The sequence below is a fragment of the Anopheles ziemanni genome, chromosome 3 (assembly GCF_943734765.1).
Source record: "Anopheles ziemanni chromosome 3, idAnoZiCoDA_A2_x.2, whole genome shotgun sequence".
NCBI lineage: Eukaryota > Metazoa > Arthropoda > Insecta > Diptera > Culicidae > Anopheles > Anopheles ziemanni.
In genome coordinates, this window is record NC_080706.1 from 59,665,276 (window position 1) to 59,686,346 (window position 21,071).

Consider the following 21,071-nt stretch of genomic DNA (forward strand, 5'->3'; position numbering starts at 1 on the left):
TTTCCATCGACCATGAACACTCACCTGGAAGCGTAGAATGATTGTCCAGATCAAACCCAAGTTTAGACTTGCATTGCCATCGACGATATCGTGGGAACCGATGTTCTCCAGGTGGACGCGCTGTTCGCGAAGAAACTGCAACGCCTTGTCCACGTTCTCCAGGCAGTGGATACGCATCTTGCCCTTGGTCGGACGTGGCAATCGCTCGCCGGATAGCACTTCCAGCAACTTGATCAAGTTCTTGCCATCGCGCATGTCCACGTACAAATCTTTGATCGGACTGTTCACTCGCACCAGGTGCGAGTTGACCCATTTTGTGAATGTCTTTTTCTGGACACTTTCACGTTCCTCTGAAGAAATTGCGGATAAAAAGAAACATTTACAGTTATTTCGATACAAAATTCTATATTATCATCACACCTCAGCACCTTCGTTGCGTAACTTACCCGCTAACGCCTTAATGCGTGATCGTTCGAATAAACGTGAGCTGGAGTTTCCTCCGTCGTATTCGATATCTTCGATAAATTCATTTCCCGGTCCCTGGCTTGGGTCCCACCGGACCACGGAAATGTCAGTCGTCATCGTTTAGGAAGCAATGGAAAAGGAAATATTCTCTATTTTCTTCCCTCCTTCCTTACACTCTTGTTGTCACTAAAATACTTGTCACTTAAATTACTCTGTCCAGAAAACGAGGAGTTCTTCCCACCGTTGACCAGCTAGAAATTTTACGTTGTCCAGACTGTAACGTCAAGAAAAAGAAAAATTATTATTTTCCCCGGCTTAATGAAGTGAAGACTTGTAATCACAATTTAGCTTCTGCTGTTTTGAATTCTCTTCGTATTTGGATGGTTTATTGTCTGTAATATGATGAATTCATCCAGTGTTTCCGATTAACAATTGTAACAATTCACTTGATCTTCTCATCGCTTCAATGTAGATATTTTATCTTCTATAATCTACGTTATTATCACACCCGATGATCTCACTTGGTCGTAAGTAGCTCTCAATGACGGTTGTGTGATGACCGGAAAAGTAAAAAAAAACCTAAAGCTACAAACCTAATGACTCTCAAGGGACGTGGCCCGCCGTCAAAACATCCAACAGGCTTCCTCGAGCATATTTGGTCGACTAACGGAACGAGGCCTACTCCCCAATATCGGGGGAGCTTGCCTACAACAGATTACCAAGATTACCGTCAACACACGTACACAAACATACGGTTGTTTGTTGGAACCACAAGCTAGGGGATGCGTGTATGCGCGATCCGTAGTAAAGTGAATTTTATTTTGGGCGTTGTCCATGCGCCGATACAACACGGCTCTTGCAGCGCCGATCATCATCGGAAGTAAAGAAAAAAGAGCCCCAATGACACGCTTGCGTACCATCCGTGTGCGCTTCCCGAAAATATATGAAAATGGGACAAGTGTAGTCGCCGCTATCACCAAGTTACCAACACTACACAAGATCCACAAAAACTGACAAACAAAAAAAAAGTTACCGAAGAAACTCCTGATAATGTGACAGACGATAAGATTCTTTCATTTGAAAGCAGAAAGCAGGGCAACAGATTTTATCGCTTTCCGACAATAATCGGTTGAACCAAGTAAAAACTATTAGAATGAAGTTAAATAACATTAGCATTAGTAGAAAAGTAATAGTTTAGTTAAATATACAGTAACATTCTCTAAATACCAAATCACGTCGAAATGGAACGTCTTGAAAAACATACATCGACAGTGTAAAAAAATACGATCATTTTTATTACGATTCAAAAGAATGAAAACAAAGAATGTAATGTCACTCGAGCGATACACTGATAGGAAGACGAACGTAGAGATCAATACTGTTAAATCTAACTAGGGTGTACTCCCTCCATTCGCTTCAATATAATAAAAACCAACTTAATGACTTAATCAGCCATCGCCCCTAAGTTCGTCCTCATAATTGGAAGGGGTTGAGTTTAAAGGTTAAATAAATTCAGCATCATGTCGAGCTACGGGGCTCCGAAAACGCACAGTCTGATCATCAATAGGTCATAAATAATATTGCGTAACATAGACGACTGAACTAGGATAGCAGTACTATTGTTCAATGCCAGTCTATGAGAAAATAGTACATAACTTTGCTTCAAATCCAGTTACGCTCTGATGGTGGCAATTGGAGGTGGAATTGTATAAAGGTGTAAAAAATTAGGGTTAGCTATCAATTTTAACCATATAATTAGTTTGTCCTTTAATAATCTATTAGCTTACACTATAATACAACGTCAAAACATCTTAAAAACAAAGTTCCTCTTGAAGTAATTGACTAACCTATTTTCATCAAACAATCAAATGCCATACCACTGCATTACTTGGCCCAATACTTGTACAATATTAGTATAATCAATAGGAACATTTTGGCTTCACGTTCAAAAACAAAATTCCGAAAATTAAGATTAAAACCAACTGATCATTTTTAAGTCTTATCATGTTGTAGTTCTTCATATATTATTTTCCTTGTGTAATCTTTTCCTTTAAAATACATTTTATAAAATACGTTCCTCTCACTATCTTATCTATGGTATGCAGTAGATGTATGAGTATCCCAGGGCACATTTGTCAGTTGCAGTAAGGTTCGCCGATGCCGTCATCGCAGCCAAAATCAACCAAGTACTCCACCCAAAACTGCTGTCAGGCCTACCGGGCGAATCTATTGCACAACCATCATCTCCAACAGCAGCATCGCGATCCAACACCAAAACGAACACGACGACGACGTCGTTCAATTATGTATGGTTGTCAAGTGGCCCGACCCGGGCACGATCACAATGTGATAACAAACGAAACAATCCAACCAAACCCCAGAGACCCACCCGTTCCCTATCTATACCCCCCCTCCAGGCAGCTAGCTACGGATGTTCTTGGCCCATGCAATGATTATAAAATACAGCACACATCGAATGGTGTAGCAAAAAAAAATCAAACAAAATAACAACACCACCATAACCGGCATGATGTCATTCGGCCAATCTGATACGCTCTCTTGCTCTTCCTCTCTTCTCCATAAAACATCAAACTACACCAAGGACAGTTGACCATCAGAGAAGCTTCGGGATGGCATTCGTCAACTGATGGGCATAACATCGAATCAACACTTTCATCTGTGGATAGATCATTTTTACCAGTTTCTAGCATGTTTATTTTATCGTAAAAACAAACAATTTTGGTTTTAAATTCCTTCGGATTGCAAATTCCTATGTTATGGTTCAGTCCATCACACTTAAAACATTTGACCACTATCAACTCCACATGACTAAATGTCGAATGTGAGCGAAAAAGCGGTAAACATTTCTCTAACATTTACAAATTCACGTATATTCCTACTTGCAATAATCCATTGCAACTTTTCCTCTGGTTAAGCTATAGAAAATCAGTACAACATCAATATGGATGCTGCTGTTTGCCACCCCCTGACTACGTGATTGTTTGGCTCGAATTTAACACAATGTGTGTGTGTTTTTTTATTCGTTATGTACTCTGTAGTTTAAACCGGCACAGCACCACTTAATGCTTTCCTAACTTCATCTGTCCAACGGTTGAAACGCCAAAGGCACTTAGATTGACAGAAAAGCGTGAACAAAATAGGAATTTTGCTTATTCGTCCATCTAGATTCTACAATGAGGATCGTCGAACCGGCGCAATTTGACGGGATTGTGTGTGATGCAGAAATGTTATGCCTGTTAACCATCCTGTTTTGCTCCCGTTTAATGGAGATGTACGTTTGGTTACATTTAGCACAATTGGTAAGAATTTAGTTTAATTTCATTTGCATATGATTTACACTTATCTGATCAGAAAGTCAATTTGCACATCATATGTTATATAGTCACTTGTAAAAATTAACCGTAACTTTGATGAGAGTAAGTACGACACGCTAAGGATCCCAATCAACTGTTCAATTTTCTATTTTACAATTCATTAAAAATCAGTGTCGAAAACGAACGAATAAAATCCGTACAAACAATGCCCTCCCTCCTAATAATCACAAGTGGTGCAGGCTAGAGGCGACAGTGTTCGAAGAAGAGACACCGACGAGATTTATCGACAACGATAAACAAGATTGCTAGACGAGTGTAAAGTCCAATAGATAGCAAAAGCGACACACATAGTAAGAGACAGACGGACAGAGAGAGAGAGAAAGATGAGATTCATTTAGAGATAAAAACGAACGGTGAAGTTGGTTCGATGCCTGAAAATAACATTGACGGCTAAGCATTTTTCCCCATATTTGGAGAAGCTGGTTTAATGGCACCGACTTGTTCCACTGGCCTGCTAAAAACCGTTCGAAACGAATCATACCATGGTAAATAAAAAATACACCCAACGTTTTCTACGTTCCATTAGCTTTTTCATAGGCCAAGCTTATTTTTTATGTTACATTTCACAATAATTTTGCTCATGTGCCATCTTTCTTAAAAAAAGTTACGGAAGGGAAGATCTAGATGAAGCAAAGATAAAATTTAAATTAATCATATGTTTTAAATACGACTTTGCTCATGGTGAGATCATGATGAGATCATGATGCGGATCGGAAGACAGTGCATTTTTTTTAGAAAGGCTTTTTCAACCAACAAATGCACTTATGTTATGATTATGATTCATAATAAAGTTCATTAATAGGTCAATAAAAATACCGACATGCCCGACCTCTATAAACTATCGCATAATATTTGTTAAGTATTCTCCGCTTTAACAATGTTACTTTGCATACTTATACCCAGTGGCTTACTGTCTATCTACATCGATCGAAAGAGCAAAGTAAATTGTTTGAATGTCGAGATTTGCGGGGCAGCTACACAATTTCTATCCTCCGCGCTTGTCAAATTTTCAGGGCCGCTACTTGCTAGCTTCCCGCGGCTTATTCGCCGTTTCAAGAGGTCAAAACAGCAGCCTAACTATACTTCGGTGAGTCGCGGTTACTAATACTTGGGCTGCTACCACCACTACTACTAACAGTAAACCAGCACGCCGGCAATGCAGCACCAGCAGTAACGCAGGAACATCCTGCACTGTGTCGTGCTGCGGTGTTTGATGCTTCTTGTGCGAGAAGGCGCGTTATTTTTAGGTTATGACTAAATCAGTGCTGAATTTGTGTGCTGTTCTCACGACGTGCAACTTGCTCCGCGAGACGACCACCAACTAACCAAACTACGGCACAACAGGAGTGCGGTTTGTGGGAAGGGGACTGTTCGAGGGTTGGATTTAAATCCCATCGTGAAGGAGGAGAGTGGCAACACTTGGTCACAGGACGACGATTGGTAGAGTGTTGAAAGAAACCGTGGCGAATAAATTGATTGCGGCCAAGGAAATTTGAAATCGTATGAAAATCGCTAGGCCTAACGCAAAGTGACGATTCACTGAAAGATGTTTCAAAACTGCTGGATATCTCTGATGATTTTTTGAACTGCCCATGGCGACAATTAGCAATACTCGATAAAAACCATCGAACGTGAAATAATGATAGATCATGTGTCATATACCACTTTTTACACTCCCTTCCGCATGGAACTAAACACCAAATAAATTCAACTGTGCAGAACCGCTGATCGCGCACCATAGCCTGCATCATCTACATGATCGTCACGCTCACGATGTATTCTCAATGGTTAACAAAAAACAAATGGCAACATTATACTGTTCAAGCTTGAGGCAGAAAACGAAACAGGCCTTGTGGCATTTCTACTTGCAGGCAAATGCACGCCCAGCCACCCTCCTCTGACTATTTCCAAAGATGACGCGCGTGGGCGATGTGCAATGGGCGAAACGGAGATCGGATGTGAATAATATAACGCTTCGCCGCGTGTGGCAGGCAAATGTCACAAACTGACCGACTGCCGGCACTTTGCCCACCCACCCGTACAGATGGTGGTTTTGGCGTCATTTCAGCAGTTTCCCAGAATTGCTTATGAAGATATGAACGATGCACACAATCACAATACCGCTACGTTTTGTGGATTTATTCCCCTATAAAATAACTATTTTGACTACAACAAACGCAGTGTTAGCCTTTGCATCTGATTATTGTTGATTTTGAGCCGATACAGATGTTATCACCTTTCAATTTATATTCCGTATAAGCTATAAACAGAATGATACTTAGTCCTGTTCAATAATTCCTTGTTAGCCTCTTTAACCTGAACCCTAAGAATTCCAACCCAGTTCTGGTACCAACGCAAGAACTTTATCACCTCTCACATACTAAAGAAGCGTAGTAAATTTTAAGCCCTTTTATATGCTTCTTCAAAACATAGATACCAGTCGAAAGGAAGCATCCCTGGTGGCAAAATCATCATGCTTTCTCGTTCTGGTGGTATCAATTGTCGATTGGACAGAATGAGAAAGCATGCTGATTTTGCCACCGGGGATATAAAAATTAATAACCAGATATGATGTTAATAGTGTTCATCATATCAGTTTCACTTTCTTCGCTTTCTCTATTTGGAAAAGTGAAAATGCGGGACTCGTAAACAAAAGTAAAGTCGATGACCAAGTGCCCTTAATTCCTCGTAATTTAATAACAACGCTCGGTGTTCTTACGTTACCGCACACTGGTTGCTTGTCCCATGGTAGGGTGTGGTCAAGCTCAAACACCCTCATACGCACTATATGCGCGTCTCTCAAGCACTACACAACAATAGGTCACAATAATTAGTAGTAACACATACTTTGCCCTTCCCTGTGCAACTGCACCCTTTGTGGACAGCCAGAGAAGAACCGAGAAATGACAGCATACACATCCCGCCACCGCCGCCACCTTGGGTCGGACCATCTTCAGCGAGTGAAGGGCAAGAGGAACGTTCTCCCCCGGCAGCTAATTACCACACATTTGTTGACAATATGGCGTCGTCGGAAACGTTAAGTAAACAAATCGGCAATAGCATCTTCAAACAACATTCGTCGCCTCCTGGTGGGGGTCGTTGTTACTGTCACGCCACCGAGTCGAATCTCTGTGTATCGAACCAGTTGCACTTTACTCGACGCAATGTAAGGGCTTGGATACATTTGAAGTGGTAAGAAATATTTCTTGGGTAGATAAAAAGGCTTTTATCTAGAAACAAACATCGTGGTTATATGATTGTACGGAGTTTGTTTTTCATAACGACAAATATTTTATGGATGATTTATTTTATGATCACGTCAGCAAAATGTTATCCCATGTTTTAAATTGATTGATATGAACTCAATTTAAGTTTTAAAAAAAGATTGCACCGTATTTCAAGTGCCACAAACCAGTTATTTGTCTACAAGACATTTGATAGCCTACCAGGTTGCTGAACAGAAGCCCATGTTTGAAACACGCAAAGTAAGTTTTTCGTAAATTATCACCAAGCACAATATACGTACTACCTTCAGCTGCCCCACATCCTCCCACCACCGGCCACAAGCTCTTTCGAACTGACATCGGAACAGCGAAACCTTACCAAAAGTGAAACGATTCGGCTTATCTACAGAAATGGTATGTGTGTATGTATAACAGAAAAATACTAGCGCACATGAGTGTGTAAAAAAGATTGAATTTCGTATAGAAAATTACACTTTGACTCCCGTCGTGCCTGCGTTAGTGTGCATTCCTGTGAGGTAGACCTTTTCTACGTGATTAACTAAATGCACGAATCCAAAGGTAGAAGTAGGAGTAGTTACGAAGTAGAATTCGATTAGTTATGCAGCTGACTGTGAAGAGGTTACGTGCCAAAATCACCTCCCAAGGGAATTGGTTGAGTGTGATAAACGTTATAGCCGAAGAAATCAATAGCGAACAAATGGTTCTATAGCGTGTGTTAAATATTACATAATTCTTTCATTTTGCGACACGTTACATTGTTGCAATTATGCAATTGCAAAATTATTTTAAATTTCGAAACACATGCTGGCAGCTTATTTACAATGCACTTGCGCTTATAAAATGTAATTTGTTATCAACTCAGTATCTTTAGTAGAAAAAAAGATAACGCAACGGGATGTGAAACCCTCTTTCATGTTATCAATAATACTGCCACACATTATTACATATAGCCACACCAACACAAGCAATTCGCAGGCAACAATGTTCTTCCAGTTGGTGGCATAGAGGTAGTTTCGCCCATGTCCCGATTTTGTGCTACATCCAAGTCCGGTCATAGAGCTCGCAAAACACCGTATTTCCGCTTGTTTAACTCCAAATTAGTGTTTTTGATCGTTACAGAAGAAGTCAATTCCTTAAGCAAGAAGCAGACGAAAGGTTGCAATTCTTCTTTTTAAGAAAATTTGTTTTTATTACTAGCTAATTGTTTATTGCTATTTTTGCTCATTATTTATTAATTCATCGTAAATAACCAGTAACCATCTCCTCTCTCTCTTCAGAATTTACAACGTCAACTAGAGAACCATCGTATTTGTCAAGAAAGTACTATTATCCAAACCGAAATCACAATCATAAATACCAAAGCAGGTGTGTACTATACACACGAAAATTCTATATTTAAAGAAAAAACTCCAGATAATATTTTGTTCATAAAAAATTAGAGTTAAAAGTAGAGGATTGTTAAATACAAAACTCAAACATAATTTCTTCTATCACTTTCATCCTCATAGTTGATTTCTTCCAAGCCCGCCCTATCTCATTTTCACAAGTTTCCCTGCTCTTCCTTGATGCTATTACAAGAACACAGCAAAGCCAAATGTAGAGGGTGCCACAAAAAAGGAAATAAAAATAAAACCAATCCGCTGCTGCTGCTGCTGCTGCTCTACTGCGCATGTGAAGGAAATGGCGCCAGTGTGTGATATCATAGCTGTCTGTGACCTAGGCCGACTGTTTTCCCAGAATGTCCTTTTCGCCAGGATTTTTCGTTCCATCGTTAGTGCCGAACAATGAACTCTTCTGTCCCAGGGGTAAATTTCCTGGTGAATATGTATAATCTTTGCTTTGGAACGACAGCATAGTTAATACAATGTAGTGAGTATTATTTCTATATTAAAATTAAAAGTTTGCTTGATTTAAGCAACATTCATGCATATTTCAAATCTCTTCTGCAAAAACATAGTTCCATTTAAAAAAAAAAAAAAACAAAAAAGATTAAGTTATGGATGCCAGCAAACATATCTAGCTTCCATCTTTACCCAGTCAGCATGGCGGTGGATGTCTTGTTTTGGTTTATTTTTATATCCTCCACAGCTCGAAAAACGACATCGATTGAAGACATGTCCGCATCATCGACATCGTCAACACCCCCTTTTACCATCGTCGGTCATATTGGACTGTACGAGTCTGGTTTATATTTGGTATCAGTTCCCCGCTCGAATAAATACTCCCATCTTTAGTCCCAAGAAATATGATTTCGTACACGTTGCCTTCGCAGTCGCGTCAAGTGGATGGAATATGCTACATTGCACTCGAGGGCCAATATAAAATTTTTATAAACGTTTTTTTGTTGCCCTTTAAATCAACCATTTCGGAAAAATATTTCACATATGACCTCACTCTTTTTTTTTGTTTTGTATTACTTGGAAATATTAATTTCAATAATAATTGCTCAATAAAAATTGGTTTCTAAGTTTTAAGCGCGAAATACTGCTTAGACGATTCACAGTTTTCATGCCCAACATCCGGTGGAAAACAAAATGGGCACGACACCTGAGTAGCACATCTACGGTTTCAACGTTCCCCCTTCAACTCAAGAAAACGGAAACTTCCGGTAAGTATCAGGTGTATCATACACATTGCATGTATGCAATCGCTATTCTAGCGTTAGATTAACATAGCTCCTTATGCACTGTTATGATCACAAAACAGTTATGATAACAAAATATTATCCATGAAAGTTACTATGAATAAAATTTATGATATGAACGACTAAATAAAAAAAATAATCTAGATGCTTATCGATACTAAAAAAAATGTTGCCAATGGAACAATCATTGGAGTTAGGAAAATATGCATGGCTTATTTCCCCGATTTGCTTCAATAGGCAAATTGTTAAGTTTAGAGATTTATTTGATTATTTGTTTAGAAAGACAATACAGAACGTAACATTTGGAAGCCAACACATCGGAAACATGCACGAACGCATGAAAAAATCGTTTACACCCCCGTTATTCGTTTGTTGTCCATCCACGCGATTCCCTTCAAATATCGGCTATACCTCGTTCTCCGATTCTCGTTTTTGTTCCCGAGGTTTCCAATCCAGCAGAATGTTACTACATTTCATGCTACAATCACATTTGTTTCGAACGAAACAAACCAAAGTTAAGCGGGAAAGGGGGTTTGGTCGTAAATGTTTGGGCACACGGAAGTGCGTTTGCCCTTTAGTATTAGACATCGCAAACCTGCGGTACTGTCCATCGATTGATAATACAATGATACACTGTGCCAATCGGTAAGTGGGACGGTCAAAAAAAGAACACTTGTCTGACTTTGCGATCAATTTTAGGGTACTTAGAATTGATAACAATGAATTTCGCTTATCACATCTTCTTTGTCTATCTTTCTACGAAGCATGTGCAAAAAGAGAGAGTAAAAATCGGTCACCAAGCGGCGCAATGATCGAAAAAGTGCAAAAAGTCAAAATTTTGTCAGCCAAACGTAAAGTTGGACACTTAGGATTCCTAAGAATGTCTGCGGCTGAAGTGTTATGGAAGCTAGCTTAGGCACGTAAAATCATTTTCTGATGATCTATGATATACTAAATTATTGTTATATTTATAAAAAAGATGAGTTTTGATAAATTATTTACACTTTGTGGTTGAAATATGTTACACCACTGCAAGGAATGAAATATTATCTTTTTTATCATATAAATCGATTAAAAATGCCGAAAGTTATCAGGTTTTATCAATTTAACCAAAGTTACTGTTTTGCGATACACTAACAATCGATAAAAAAGCCCATATTGTCAAAAATATAACTTGAAATGGGTCGTCTTACAATAAACTTAAAGGACGATGATGTGAGATTCATCAAAAAACCAACTGAATTGAAGACTTTTCCTCAATTATAGATGTCTAAGAATTTAATAAAACAATGAAAGCATTTAGAAAGTTCCAAACTATTTCCAGAACATACCCGCAGAAACCGCAAACAACGCCTTTACTTTTCAAAACCTTATATAGACGATGATTTTAGATTATGTTGAAAGGTACTCTCCCTATCTCGTTCAAATGCATTCATTTAATGTGGTAATTGTCGTCACAGTAAGTATGACTTATATATGAAGCAAACATATACACTTTTGGTTAGAAAGGCAGGCAGTTTTAGAACGTAAAACGGAGCTGACGAGTTTTAAAAAAATTGTTGTTTTAACTTCTATTCCTTGGAGGTCATTTGTTAATGTTGTAGGTGTTTATGTGATCAGAATGAACTGAAAAACTTGTTTTTAATTAAAGTACGATAAGTACCCATCACAACGTTCATATGATGAAGAAAATTATGACAGATGTTGTTGATATAGTTTGACTATTCCAAGATTAAGCTACGAATAACACAAAAGTTACTACTCTAAATCAGCCTCAAAGTTCAGAAGAATCGTTCTGAGTCTTTAGTATGAAATCCAATAGCCAATTTGAGTAAAATTGTACAGTATCCTATGTTACAAACACTGTATAGTATAAATTGGTAACAAAACAGCAATAGGAAGAAATTTAAGCAGAAATGTTCAATAAAGTTAGAAAAAACTGTTGTCAAGCATCAAAAAACAGTCATAGACTATAACAGAAATAACATTAAATACCAAAAACTTCTGGAAATAGTTCAACAAACCACGTATTAAACCTGAAAAGCAAGTGTCCAACTTTACGTTTGGCTGGCAAAATTATGATTTTTTGCACTTTTTCGATCATTGCGCCGCTTGGTGACCGATTTTTACTCTCTCTTTTTGCACATGCTTCGTAGAAAGATAGACAAAGAAGATGTGATAAGCGAAATTCATTGTTATCAATTCTAAGTACCCTAAAATTGATCGCAAAGTCAGACAAGTGTTCTTTTTTTGACCGTCCCACTTACCGATTGGCACAGTGTAACACACATTAGCCCCAAACAAGTGGATAACATTTTTGAAATAATAAAGCAACACGACTTCGCTAGTTAATTAGTTTTAAATACCATATGAAACATGTACCTAAATAGTAGTAGAACGTGTAGGTCCTACTGCAGTCCAATGCATCTTCTGCGATTGGAATGGCACTTGCATTGCTGCAAAACAGCAGTTCAACGTAAAATACGTGCCTTGATGCAGAACTTTACTCAAAATAACTGTGAAAGAAAGGGTGCAGGGCCGATACAAAAAAAAAAGGTCCACAAAACAAATGGACGAAGAAAAGCCTTTATTTACCTACTACAGGAAGTGAAGAGGAGGAAAACTTCTACACCTCTACAGCACAAATGATGGGGTGAGTGATTGTGGCGTGTTAAAATTCCCCCCAGCCTGGCTGCTCTTTAGCTTTCCCAACCCGACTCAAATTGTCCGGTCGAGTGAGAATCAGGGGGTTTCAGAAAACATATCACAAACATTGTTTTATACAGTAGTTTATGTTTTCCATTATGTTTCTGTGGTCCATAGGTTCTTGACTTTCCTTCTTTGTTACCATCAAACAATTATTTTGTGAACACGTTGCAAGCCGAAAGATGATGCATGTTGAATAATGTAGTGGATTAATGAAACTGAAGTGCATGTGCTTTGTAGATATTCACCTGATCTCATTTAATCCTTTTTTAGTAGCCCATCTGAACTGGTGGCTTAAGATTTGACAACTATTACGGAAAAAGTACTTTTGAATAAATGTTGTTAAAACATTATTTTGCGGTGAGAAGAACACTGGGAATCACATACCCAGAGTAGTTCTGGTAATGGTCCAAAATACTATACATTCAAAGACAATTAACAGACAGGTCGGGTCAAAGCTGATTTTTGCTCCGCCATTGTTGTGACAGTTGGTTAAAAAAGTGTTTTAAAAAAAATCCAGCTTACTTGTGGGAGATCTCCGCCAAAATCTTCGCGAAATAGGTAGTTGGTAATTCTAGATCACAGTATCCATAGTCTCGCGGATAGAAGTCTGCTCTTCTGTGTGAAATCATGGGATATGGATCCTTTTGCTCGCTGTAATTGCCGAAATTAAGTGTGTTGGTCTTTCTTATACGGAGGTTTCCTCCAGAACATATTTCGAACGCCTCAACTCTTTGTTCTGTTGATGAAACATACCAAATTTGCAGTTTTACCCCACTTTCATCGCTGTTCGTGAGAAGTAAACAAAATTTTAACCAACTGTCAAAAATTTTCCCACGGTTTTCGGCTCGTTACATGGTATGCTGCGACCTGTCTGTTAAATGTCTTTGTATACATTACAACAAACAAGTTCACACGGCCGTAGGTCATAAAAAAGCGACCGACATTTTAGGCTTTGCAACATCCTAATGCTTGTCACAAGAAGAGTTGCACCACCGGAAGTAAATTGCGGATAAGACTCTGGAATAATGTGCAAAAGTTGCAAAACTTTTGAACTTTTGTATCAGGGTATGAGGCAAACAGAAGTTATTGGAATCCGTCCAAAGATTTACTATGCCGCAATCAATTTTACAATTACATAAAAACTTGTACCTGCAAAGTATATGGGCGAACTGTGTCGGAACAAAAAACAGATTCCTTTATTTGAAAATAAAAACAAAAACAAATCTTTGCTTGTTTTTCGGGATCAAGTTTTGTTTGTTATCATTTTTTTCATAATAACCAATGCTGGAATCAAGAGATACAATTTAATTAAAAAAAGCATCGAGATGGGGTTTCCATGCGAAGGAAAAATGGAATCTATTTCACACAAAAGTCTGTCACATGTTTTGCACCACGACCAGTATGCATGTGACTGGTTGCCCATACTGGCCTTGCAATTTCGTCGAAAATACTCGGTATTCCCCATAGCGCCAAGGTTTGTTTTCTGAAGAATGGGAATAGCAACTACTTCCAAACCATTCATCAGACGGTGCGAAATTTCACCGCGTTTCATTGCGTTGAATTTAAAGAATTTCCTCGCATCGCAGAAAAAAAAACATTCGAAAAATCAACGCAACCTACAGACGACAGAATGGCGGCGGAGAAGAAAATCACCAACAATAACAAAAGTGGAAAGAACTGCCCTATCGCGGAGAGAAACCCGAATGCGGTACGCGATTGCGCAATCGTACCGGCGGCGGCGGCACATACAGCAACCTTTCTTCGTTCTACTATACTATAGGCGGCAGACCCCGATAGATGGACACGGCCGGACAACGGAGAGAACGAGATGGGCTGAATATGACACAGAGGTAGTAGTGGCGTGTATGCGCGTGAGTGTGTGTGAGTTCGTCGGTCCGTAAAATGCTAGGGGCACGAAATGACTGCTTTCTTCTTCACATCACTTTGATTGATATACGAATCCGTGTTTCGGTAGACCTTCTTTTCGGAAGGAAAATTAGACCCACAATTCACAGTTATTAACTTAACCTTTTCACTTGAACACTTGCGGGATAACGATCCCGATTCACAGCGTCCTTTCAGATGGTGTTTTTTGTTCTATAAGCTTTACACTAGATTATGGTAGGTAGGACATGTTGAAAAGTTCACTTACTTTCGCGAGCACCAGGTTAGCACTATATTTGCACACCACACACTGTTTGCATCGATCTCCAAGTCTACATCGTCAACGGAACTGAACAATATCGATGAAAAGATTTTCGTTTTAAAATATTCCTAGTGGAATACAAAAACAACGTGCTCTTCGAAACGGTTCGAGACGACTGTATGAACATCCGTTTTAATTTAGAGCTCCCGTTCGTATGCGTATCCCGCTGCGCTACGCACCATAATGCATCATCCAGAGGAAGTGGTGAGCAGTGCTTTCAACATCATTCTTGCTCTCTTGCTCTGGCTTTTCCACTTTCCAAATCAACATACACCACACTCAACACACACAAAGTAGAGTTCATTTCTCCGTCTCTTTCCTTTTCCAAAAATGTTGCCTACTCTCGTCGATTCTTTGAGGTCAAATTCATAAAAACAGTGTCATGTACGTGTCTCCCGCAGCACGAAGGGTCAAGCGTTCCTAGCAATACCACGCCACACAACAGCAAGCGGGGAGATAGATGGTGCCCTTTTTAACCTCTTTTCAACGGAAGAAGAGTAATTTAATATTTGATCGATTTTAGTTGCAACAGCATATGCCGTATAAGAATCGCAACATCAAAAGTTGGCAGCCGCAAGACTCGGCTGTGTGGCACACGCTAGCAGTTTTCCGCAGTGTGCGAGAGAAGCGATGCTGTCGATGATGTCATCAAGTGAAATAAAAATATCCACTCTTTTAACACCCTTCTGTTCTTTCTCTCTCTCACACACACACACACTGAACGGGCTGCTCTCTTTTGAACATGCAATGTGCTGTTCCGCTCGCTCGTCATCTTCCCTCGGAGGATTTTTTCTGGCAGGCATGAGATGATTTTGCTCATCCTTCGACCTCTTCAGCCGCTGAATTTAGAAGATGGATCTCTGATGGGCAACCCAATCCATTTCAACCTTCATTGCAACAGGCAAACAAACTGGAGCTTCTTCGTTCGTCACCTGTCCCATGACACTTTTTCCCGAACACAGCTACATTTAATGTGCACACAAACACCTACGCGGCAAGTTGCATACACCTCTGCCACCCAAACTCTCTACCAGCTAAATAAGATAGTAATGGGCGTTGTCGCGGAAGTCAGAGTCGGCAATGGTCACCTTTTAACCACCCCGCCGTTTTTATAGCACACACCGTTTCACCGTTTTCGTTATCCATTCTGCTTTGATCACCGTTTTATCTATTTTTCTTTACATATATTACCGTTTAGCGCATATAACGTGCAAACAAATGCACTGCTCACAGTTCACATACGCACGCGCACGCACCACACAGTCTGAGTACTGCAATCCTTAGCCACAGTCGGAAAAATCTCTTCTTGCTAGGCACGGCGAAGCGATCCGTTCGCTTTTCTTCCTTATTTTCTCCCTTCCTTTCGGGTTATTCCGCGTTTCTCTTAACCTTCCACCCCAACCGGAAAACCTAATTCAAAATGCCGCCCTCTCGCTCAGACCATCCTTTTCTGTAGGCAACCTCCCTTTCCTTCAAAACGAACGGTATCATTTCGATCGCTCGACGGTAAAAGTACTCCGTCCTTATCCTCCCCACTTTTAATTTTTCCAGTGCATCCCTTTCTGACGCAACGAGTGAAAAATAGCTCCCTTTTGGGAGCTTTGAGAAAGGGAGAAAAATCGATACTTTTACGAAAAACTACATCTTCTGTCCCATTCTTCCCTGGGGATGAAAAGGCTCACGACGCGCGTTCCACTTTATCCAGAAATTGGTTAATTGCAAACGAAATGGACGAAAAGCAGGCAACGGCTCGCGCTCCATACAGCCCTCCAACAAAGCGTTTCGCAGTGTATTTGCCTTACACGACGATGGGAAAACGTCTGTATCTTACAACAATTAAATTGTGGCCCCGTTAGCTTCACATTTCACTGAAAAACTAAACACACTACACACCCTCTTCTGGGTTCCGGGCGGCTGCGAAAGCTGTCATAAAATTACCTTTTCCTGCGGGAAAAAACTGCTCGGCCTTCCCGTTGCAACAACACATCAATCACCCACAGTAGGGAAATGATCTTCTGTACAGTTTTGTTACGATATTTTTAATTTCACCTTCTTTTTCCTACACTTTTCACTTCAATACCGGGTGTTCGAGGCTTTCTTGCGCGACGATCAATAGGAACATCCTCACTCGGCAACGCTCTTTTTCGGACAGAACGCTTCGAAGAAGCGTAAAGTAGTGTTGGCAGAATCGGGTTTCGAAAGCACACACTGAGCAGTCCAACGTCTATAACAACCTTGATTCGGAAGATCCAAAGACTCAATTCTAGGGGTTGACGGATTTTAAAGGATTGGATCCCAGCAGATAGGTTCGAATTAAAATCGTTCCTTTGGGATTCGAATCAGACAAGATTGTTTTGGACCTCGATTTGTTTCAATTCTCACTTTGAATCGGACGTGAACTAAATCTATTTGAAATTCATGTGACTCGTTTCAGACACGAGGTGAGCCGAATTAGACACGTTATTATGTAGAAACATTCAACCTTTCGGATCGACTTTTTTCGATCGTACATGTTTTTGCCTACAGGATCGTTTATACTACAAATACCAAAGGTTCCATTGACGTGATATGTATGAACAAATGTGTTGAGAGCTCAATTCGATCGGATTAGTTCGGTCGAAGCTCGTGTTACGGCAGAATATTTTTTTAATCCCAAAACCGATTTAGCAATGTGTGCCCTAATATAAACGACTTTCATGTAACTATGTTGATAGTAACATGTTTCCATCCGCTTATGTAGCAACAAATTTGGGAACCTCAAGCGAAACGCATTAATATAGTGGTCGGATTGGATGAATACAATCCAGCTCCGACTTTGCAACACTATGGACAACAACCAAACGCAAAACGTCGCTGTTGACACTAGTTCTGTGACGTGTTTATATTTGGTGATGAGTTGTTATCCATTCGTCCCTAGAATTCGGTTGCAAAAGAGGACTTTCTCGTAGTCCTTTCGCGTTTTTCTTTCAACAGGCACTAGTGGCACCGAAAAATAAATAGTCAGAAAACTAATCCGTTTGAAACTGTTGTTTTTGTTACCTTGTTATTAACTAAGTTTACGTTATTGCTTTCGTTTGTTAATAATAATAGTGTAAAGGTTGTGTGCCCCGTGGCGAACATCGTCGTTTGCGCGTGAAAGATGTTAGACCTATTTACGATATTCACCAAGGGTGGCATCGTACTATGGTGTTTCCGTAGCACGAACCAACTTTTCGGACCATCCGTAAACGCACTCATCAAAGGCGTTATTCTACAGGTGACCCCTTGTCCGCGGCGCAGGGCTCTGTGATAAGAAGCGCTGGTAATATTTACGCATTATGCTTTTTCTTTCGCAGGAACGCTCCGGAGTGTACGATCACGATGGGCTGTCGCTTCAGTACAAGTTGGACAACGAGTTCGAACTCGTCTTTGTAGTTGCATTCCAGAAGATCCTTCAATTGGCGTACGTCGACAAGTTCCTAAGCGATGTACACCTGGAGTTTCGGGACAAGTACAAGAACGATCTGCGAGTAGACAGTCGGAACTATGGCGATTTTGATTTCAGTGCCGACTTTCGGCGGATTCTTGAGCGGGCGGAGAAGTGGGGTCGACAGCAGGCGACCATGCCGAAGCAGATGCGCAGTTATGAGGATTCGGCAAAGTCGAAGAAAACGGTTGCCTCCATGATAGAGCGCAAGGGTGAAGAGAAACCGGCTGGTAAAAAGTCGGTGAAGATCGTTGAGAAAAAGAAACCGGACGAAGAGGAGGTGGATTATCTTCCTTCCTCCCCGAAAGCCGAAGCAACAAATGGGGCCGGTGCTGGAGGAGCTGACGTTCTGATTCTCGAGAGTCGAAAGAAGCTGGCCGAGAAGATGCTCGGCAAGGGCAAGAAACCGGAGAAGCAAAAATCTCCCAAGTCGCCCCAGCAACAGAAATTGGGTAAACAGATGCGCGTGTGGGATTTGGGCGGAAACACCAAGGACCTACCGAATCTGGACCGCTCGAAGGACCGTCCAGAGGACATGCGAAGCGATTTTACTGCGAATGATCAGATGATTGGCAGCATGAAGGGAGGTATTCAAGATCTGGACGTCGATTCGGATAGCGACAACTATTCCGAAGAGGAAGACGATGAGGTGGAGGAGTATGCTGGCGCAGCTAGCAAAAAGCAAACGAGTGGTACGCGTGGTGGAATGTTCTCCATGTTCAAGGGACTGGTCGGGTCGAAGAATCTTTCCCGGGACGACATGCAACCCGCGTTGGAGAAGCTCCGCGATCATCTGATTGCGAAGAACGTTGCGGCCGACATTTCGCAGAAGCTGTGCGAGTCAGTCGCCAACAAGCTGGAGGGTAAGGTGATTGGAACGTTCGATACGATCACGACCACGGTCAAAAACACGCTCACGGAAGCACTCGTCCAGATACTGTCGCCCAAACGGCGTGTCGATATCCTGCGCGACTGCCTCGAAGCGAAACGCGCTGGACGCCCATTCGTGATGAGTTTCTGTGGTGTCAACGGTGTCGGCAAATCGACAAACCTGGCCAAGATCTGTTTTTGGCTGATCGAGAACAACCTGAGCGTACTGATCGCGGCCTGCGATACCTTCCGTGCCGGTGCGGTGGAGCAGCTGCGTACACATATGCGTCACCTGAACGCGTTACACCCACCGGAGAAGCACGGGGGTCGCAGCATGGTACAGCTGTACGAAAAGGGTTACGGCAAGGATGCGGCCGGTATAGCAATGGAAGCGATACGGTATGCGAACGAAAGTCGCATCGATGTAGTGCTGATCGATACGGCGGGACGGATGCAGGACAACGAACCGCTAATGCGTGCCCTCGCGAAACTGATCAAAGTCAACGAACCGGATCTGGTGCTGTTCGTCGGGGAGGCCCTCGTCGGTAACGAGGCGGTCGATCAGCTGGTAAAATTCAACCAGGCACTTGCCGACTACTCTTCCAGCGATAGGCCGCACATCATTGACGGCATCGTGCTGACGAAGTTCGACACGATCGACGACAAGGTGGGAGCGGCCATCTCGATGACGTACATTACCGGCCAACCGATCGTTTTTGTCGGTACAGGTCAAACGTACACCGATCTGAAGGCACTGAACGCTAAGGCTGTCGTGCATGCGCTGATGAAGTAGAGCCATTGTCGTCCATCCGATAATCACAAATTCCACAAGAAACAATCCATTCTTAATCCTCCATCCCACGTGTAACTAGTCACATCCATCCTTGGCAAAGAAACATTGTCAAACACACAGCAACATGGCGTATAGCGCGACATAAAACATTAAAATCTTTCGTGGCGCACTCGTTCCATTGATAATACTGGCATCAAAGCAAAAACACATAGGGGCAGCTGCCACAGAGTAATCGACCAGCAACAGAGTACATCAATGAATTTATACAGTATGGCTTCGGGATTTATGGGTATTGGAAAAGTTGTATAAAGAAAATTTAAAAAAACTGAAAAATATATTCCTTAATGCAAACTGCAAACTTGATGGTGTTGTGTTCTTTCACCCAACTGAACTCGTGTTTCTCAATATTAACTTTCCACTAGGTAGGTAGATTGAATAAAAATGCACTGGAAGATCTTTTTAATGATACTTTTGGACGATTTGTATCGCTCTTTTTTATTACCCCAATGGATAGCTTCAAAAGCGTAACAACTATTTGCTTATTCCCGCGCCGCCAACACCACACTGCCTTATCCGCATATTATCCAATCAATGCTCCCTATTGGCCACAATTGTTCACTTTGTAATCCTTATTAAACGAGCCAGTTAAATTGGTTTGCATACTTTGTTTTTCACCTATACAGCCCTTGATCCACAAAACTTTTGCTGATTTTTCTCTTTTGCTAATGCATAAGACCTGCCTGATTATGACCATATTCCATCCCAAATGGTGTACCTACATATATACTGTTCTTTGAATTATTATTACAGTGAATACATGTCCGGATTCTTCCATTCTTGTAATGTTGCTTTTCCAACATATCGTCTTAGGTTTATCAGTTTTTCTGTTCGTGAGCGCCTGGCTGCTATTGGCGAGTATCAAGCATCTGTTGGAATCGATGTGGTTTTTTTAGCTTTTCAGCCAATGAAGCAATATTATGAACCTGTTTTTCTGTTATAGTAGAACATCTTTTTGACAATACGTAATTTTGGTATAGTTTTGCTCAACAACTGAAGATGATCACAACACTAGGCAGCTGAAGGCCGGGTTGACTACAATTCTAGGCCATACATCACCGCACTACTGCTACATCAGCAGACGTTTCGTTGTCGTTGGTTGAATACCTAAATTACAAAAGCTGACCTTCTCTCAACCACCTTATGGGGGGGTTCCCCCTCCCAACGAACCGAGTACCCCCCGAATACCTTCTCGAAACCACATTCAACATAGTGGTGAGA

The 21,071-nt window shown here is 41.0% G+C and overlaps 2 protein-coding genes across 2 annotated transcripts in view; one reads left to right on the plus strand and one right to left on the minus strand.

Annotated features, from left to right (window-relative positions):
* Positions 1 to 16,800, minus strand: part of LOC131289130 (spectrin beta chain) — a 28,840-nt gene extending 12,040 nt beyond the window's left edge. Inside the window, exons 1-3 of the mRNA XM_058318335.1 lie at positions 16,603 to 16,800; positions 447 to 739; positions 25 to 350 (exon numbers count right to left, since the gene is read on the minus strand). Of these exons, the coding sequence (XP_058174318.1) occupies positions 25 to 350; positions 447 to 582 (462 nt within the window). The 5' untranslated portion in view covers positions 583 to 739; positions 16,603 to 16,800. The remainder of the gene's footprint in view (positions 1 to 24; positions 351 to 446; positions 740 to 16,602) is intronic.
* A 784-nt stretch (positions 16,801 to 17,584) lies between these two features.
* On the plus strand, positions 17,585 to 20,136 carry LOC131286339 (signal recognition particle receptor subunit alpha homolog). The gene is made up of 2 exons (XM_058315278.1): positions 17,585 to 17,920; positions 18,000 to 20,136. The coding sequence occupies exons 1-2, from the start codon at positions 17,804 to 17,806 to the stop codon at positions 19,791 to 19,793; spliced, it is 1,911 nt and encodes a 636-aa protein (XP_058171261.1). The 5' UTR covers positions 17,585 to 17,803; the 3' UTR covers positions 19,794 to 20,136.
* Positions 20,137 to 21,071: the final 935 nt, after the last annotated feature.

Coding starts and splice junctions, on each gene's coding strand:
- LOC131286339 (XM_058315278.1), top strand. CDS start 17,804: ATGTTAGACCTATTTACGATATTCACCAAGGGTGGCATCGTACTATGG. Junction 17,921..17,999: donor TCAAAGGCGTTATTCTACAG/GTGACCCCTTGT, acceptor TTTCTTTCGCAG/GAACGCTCCGGAGTGTACGA.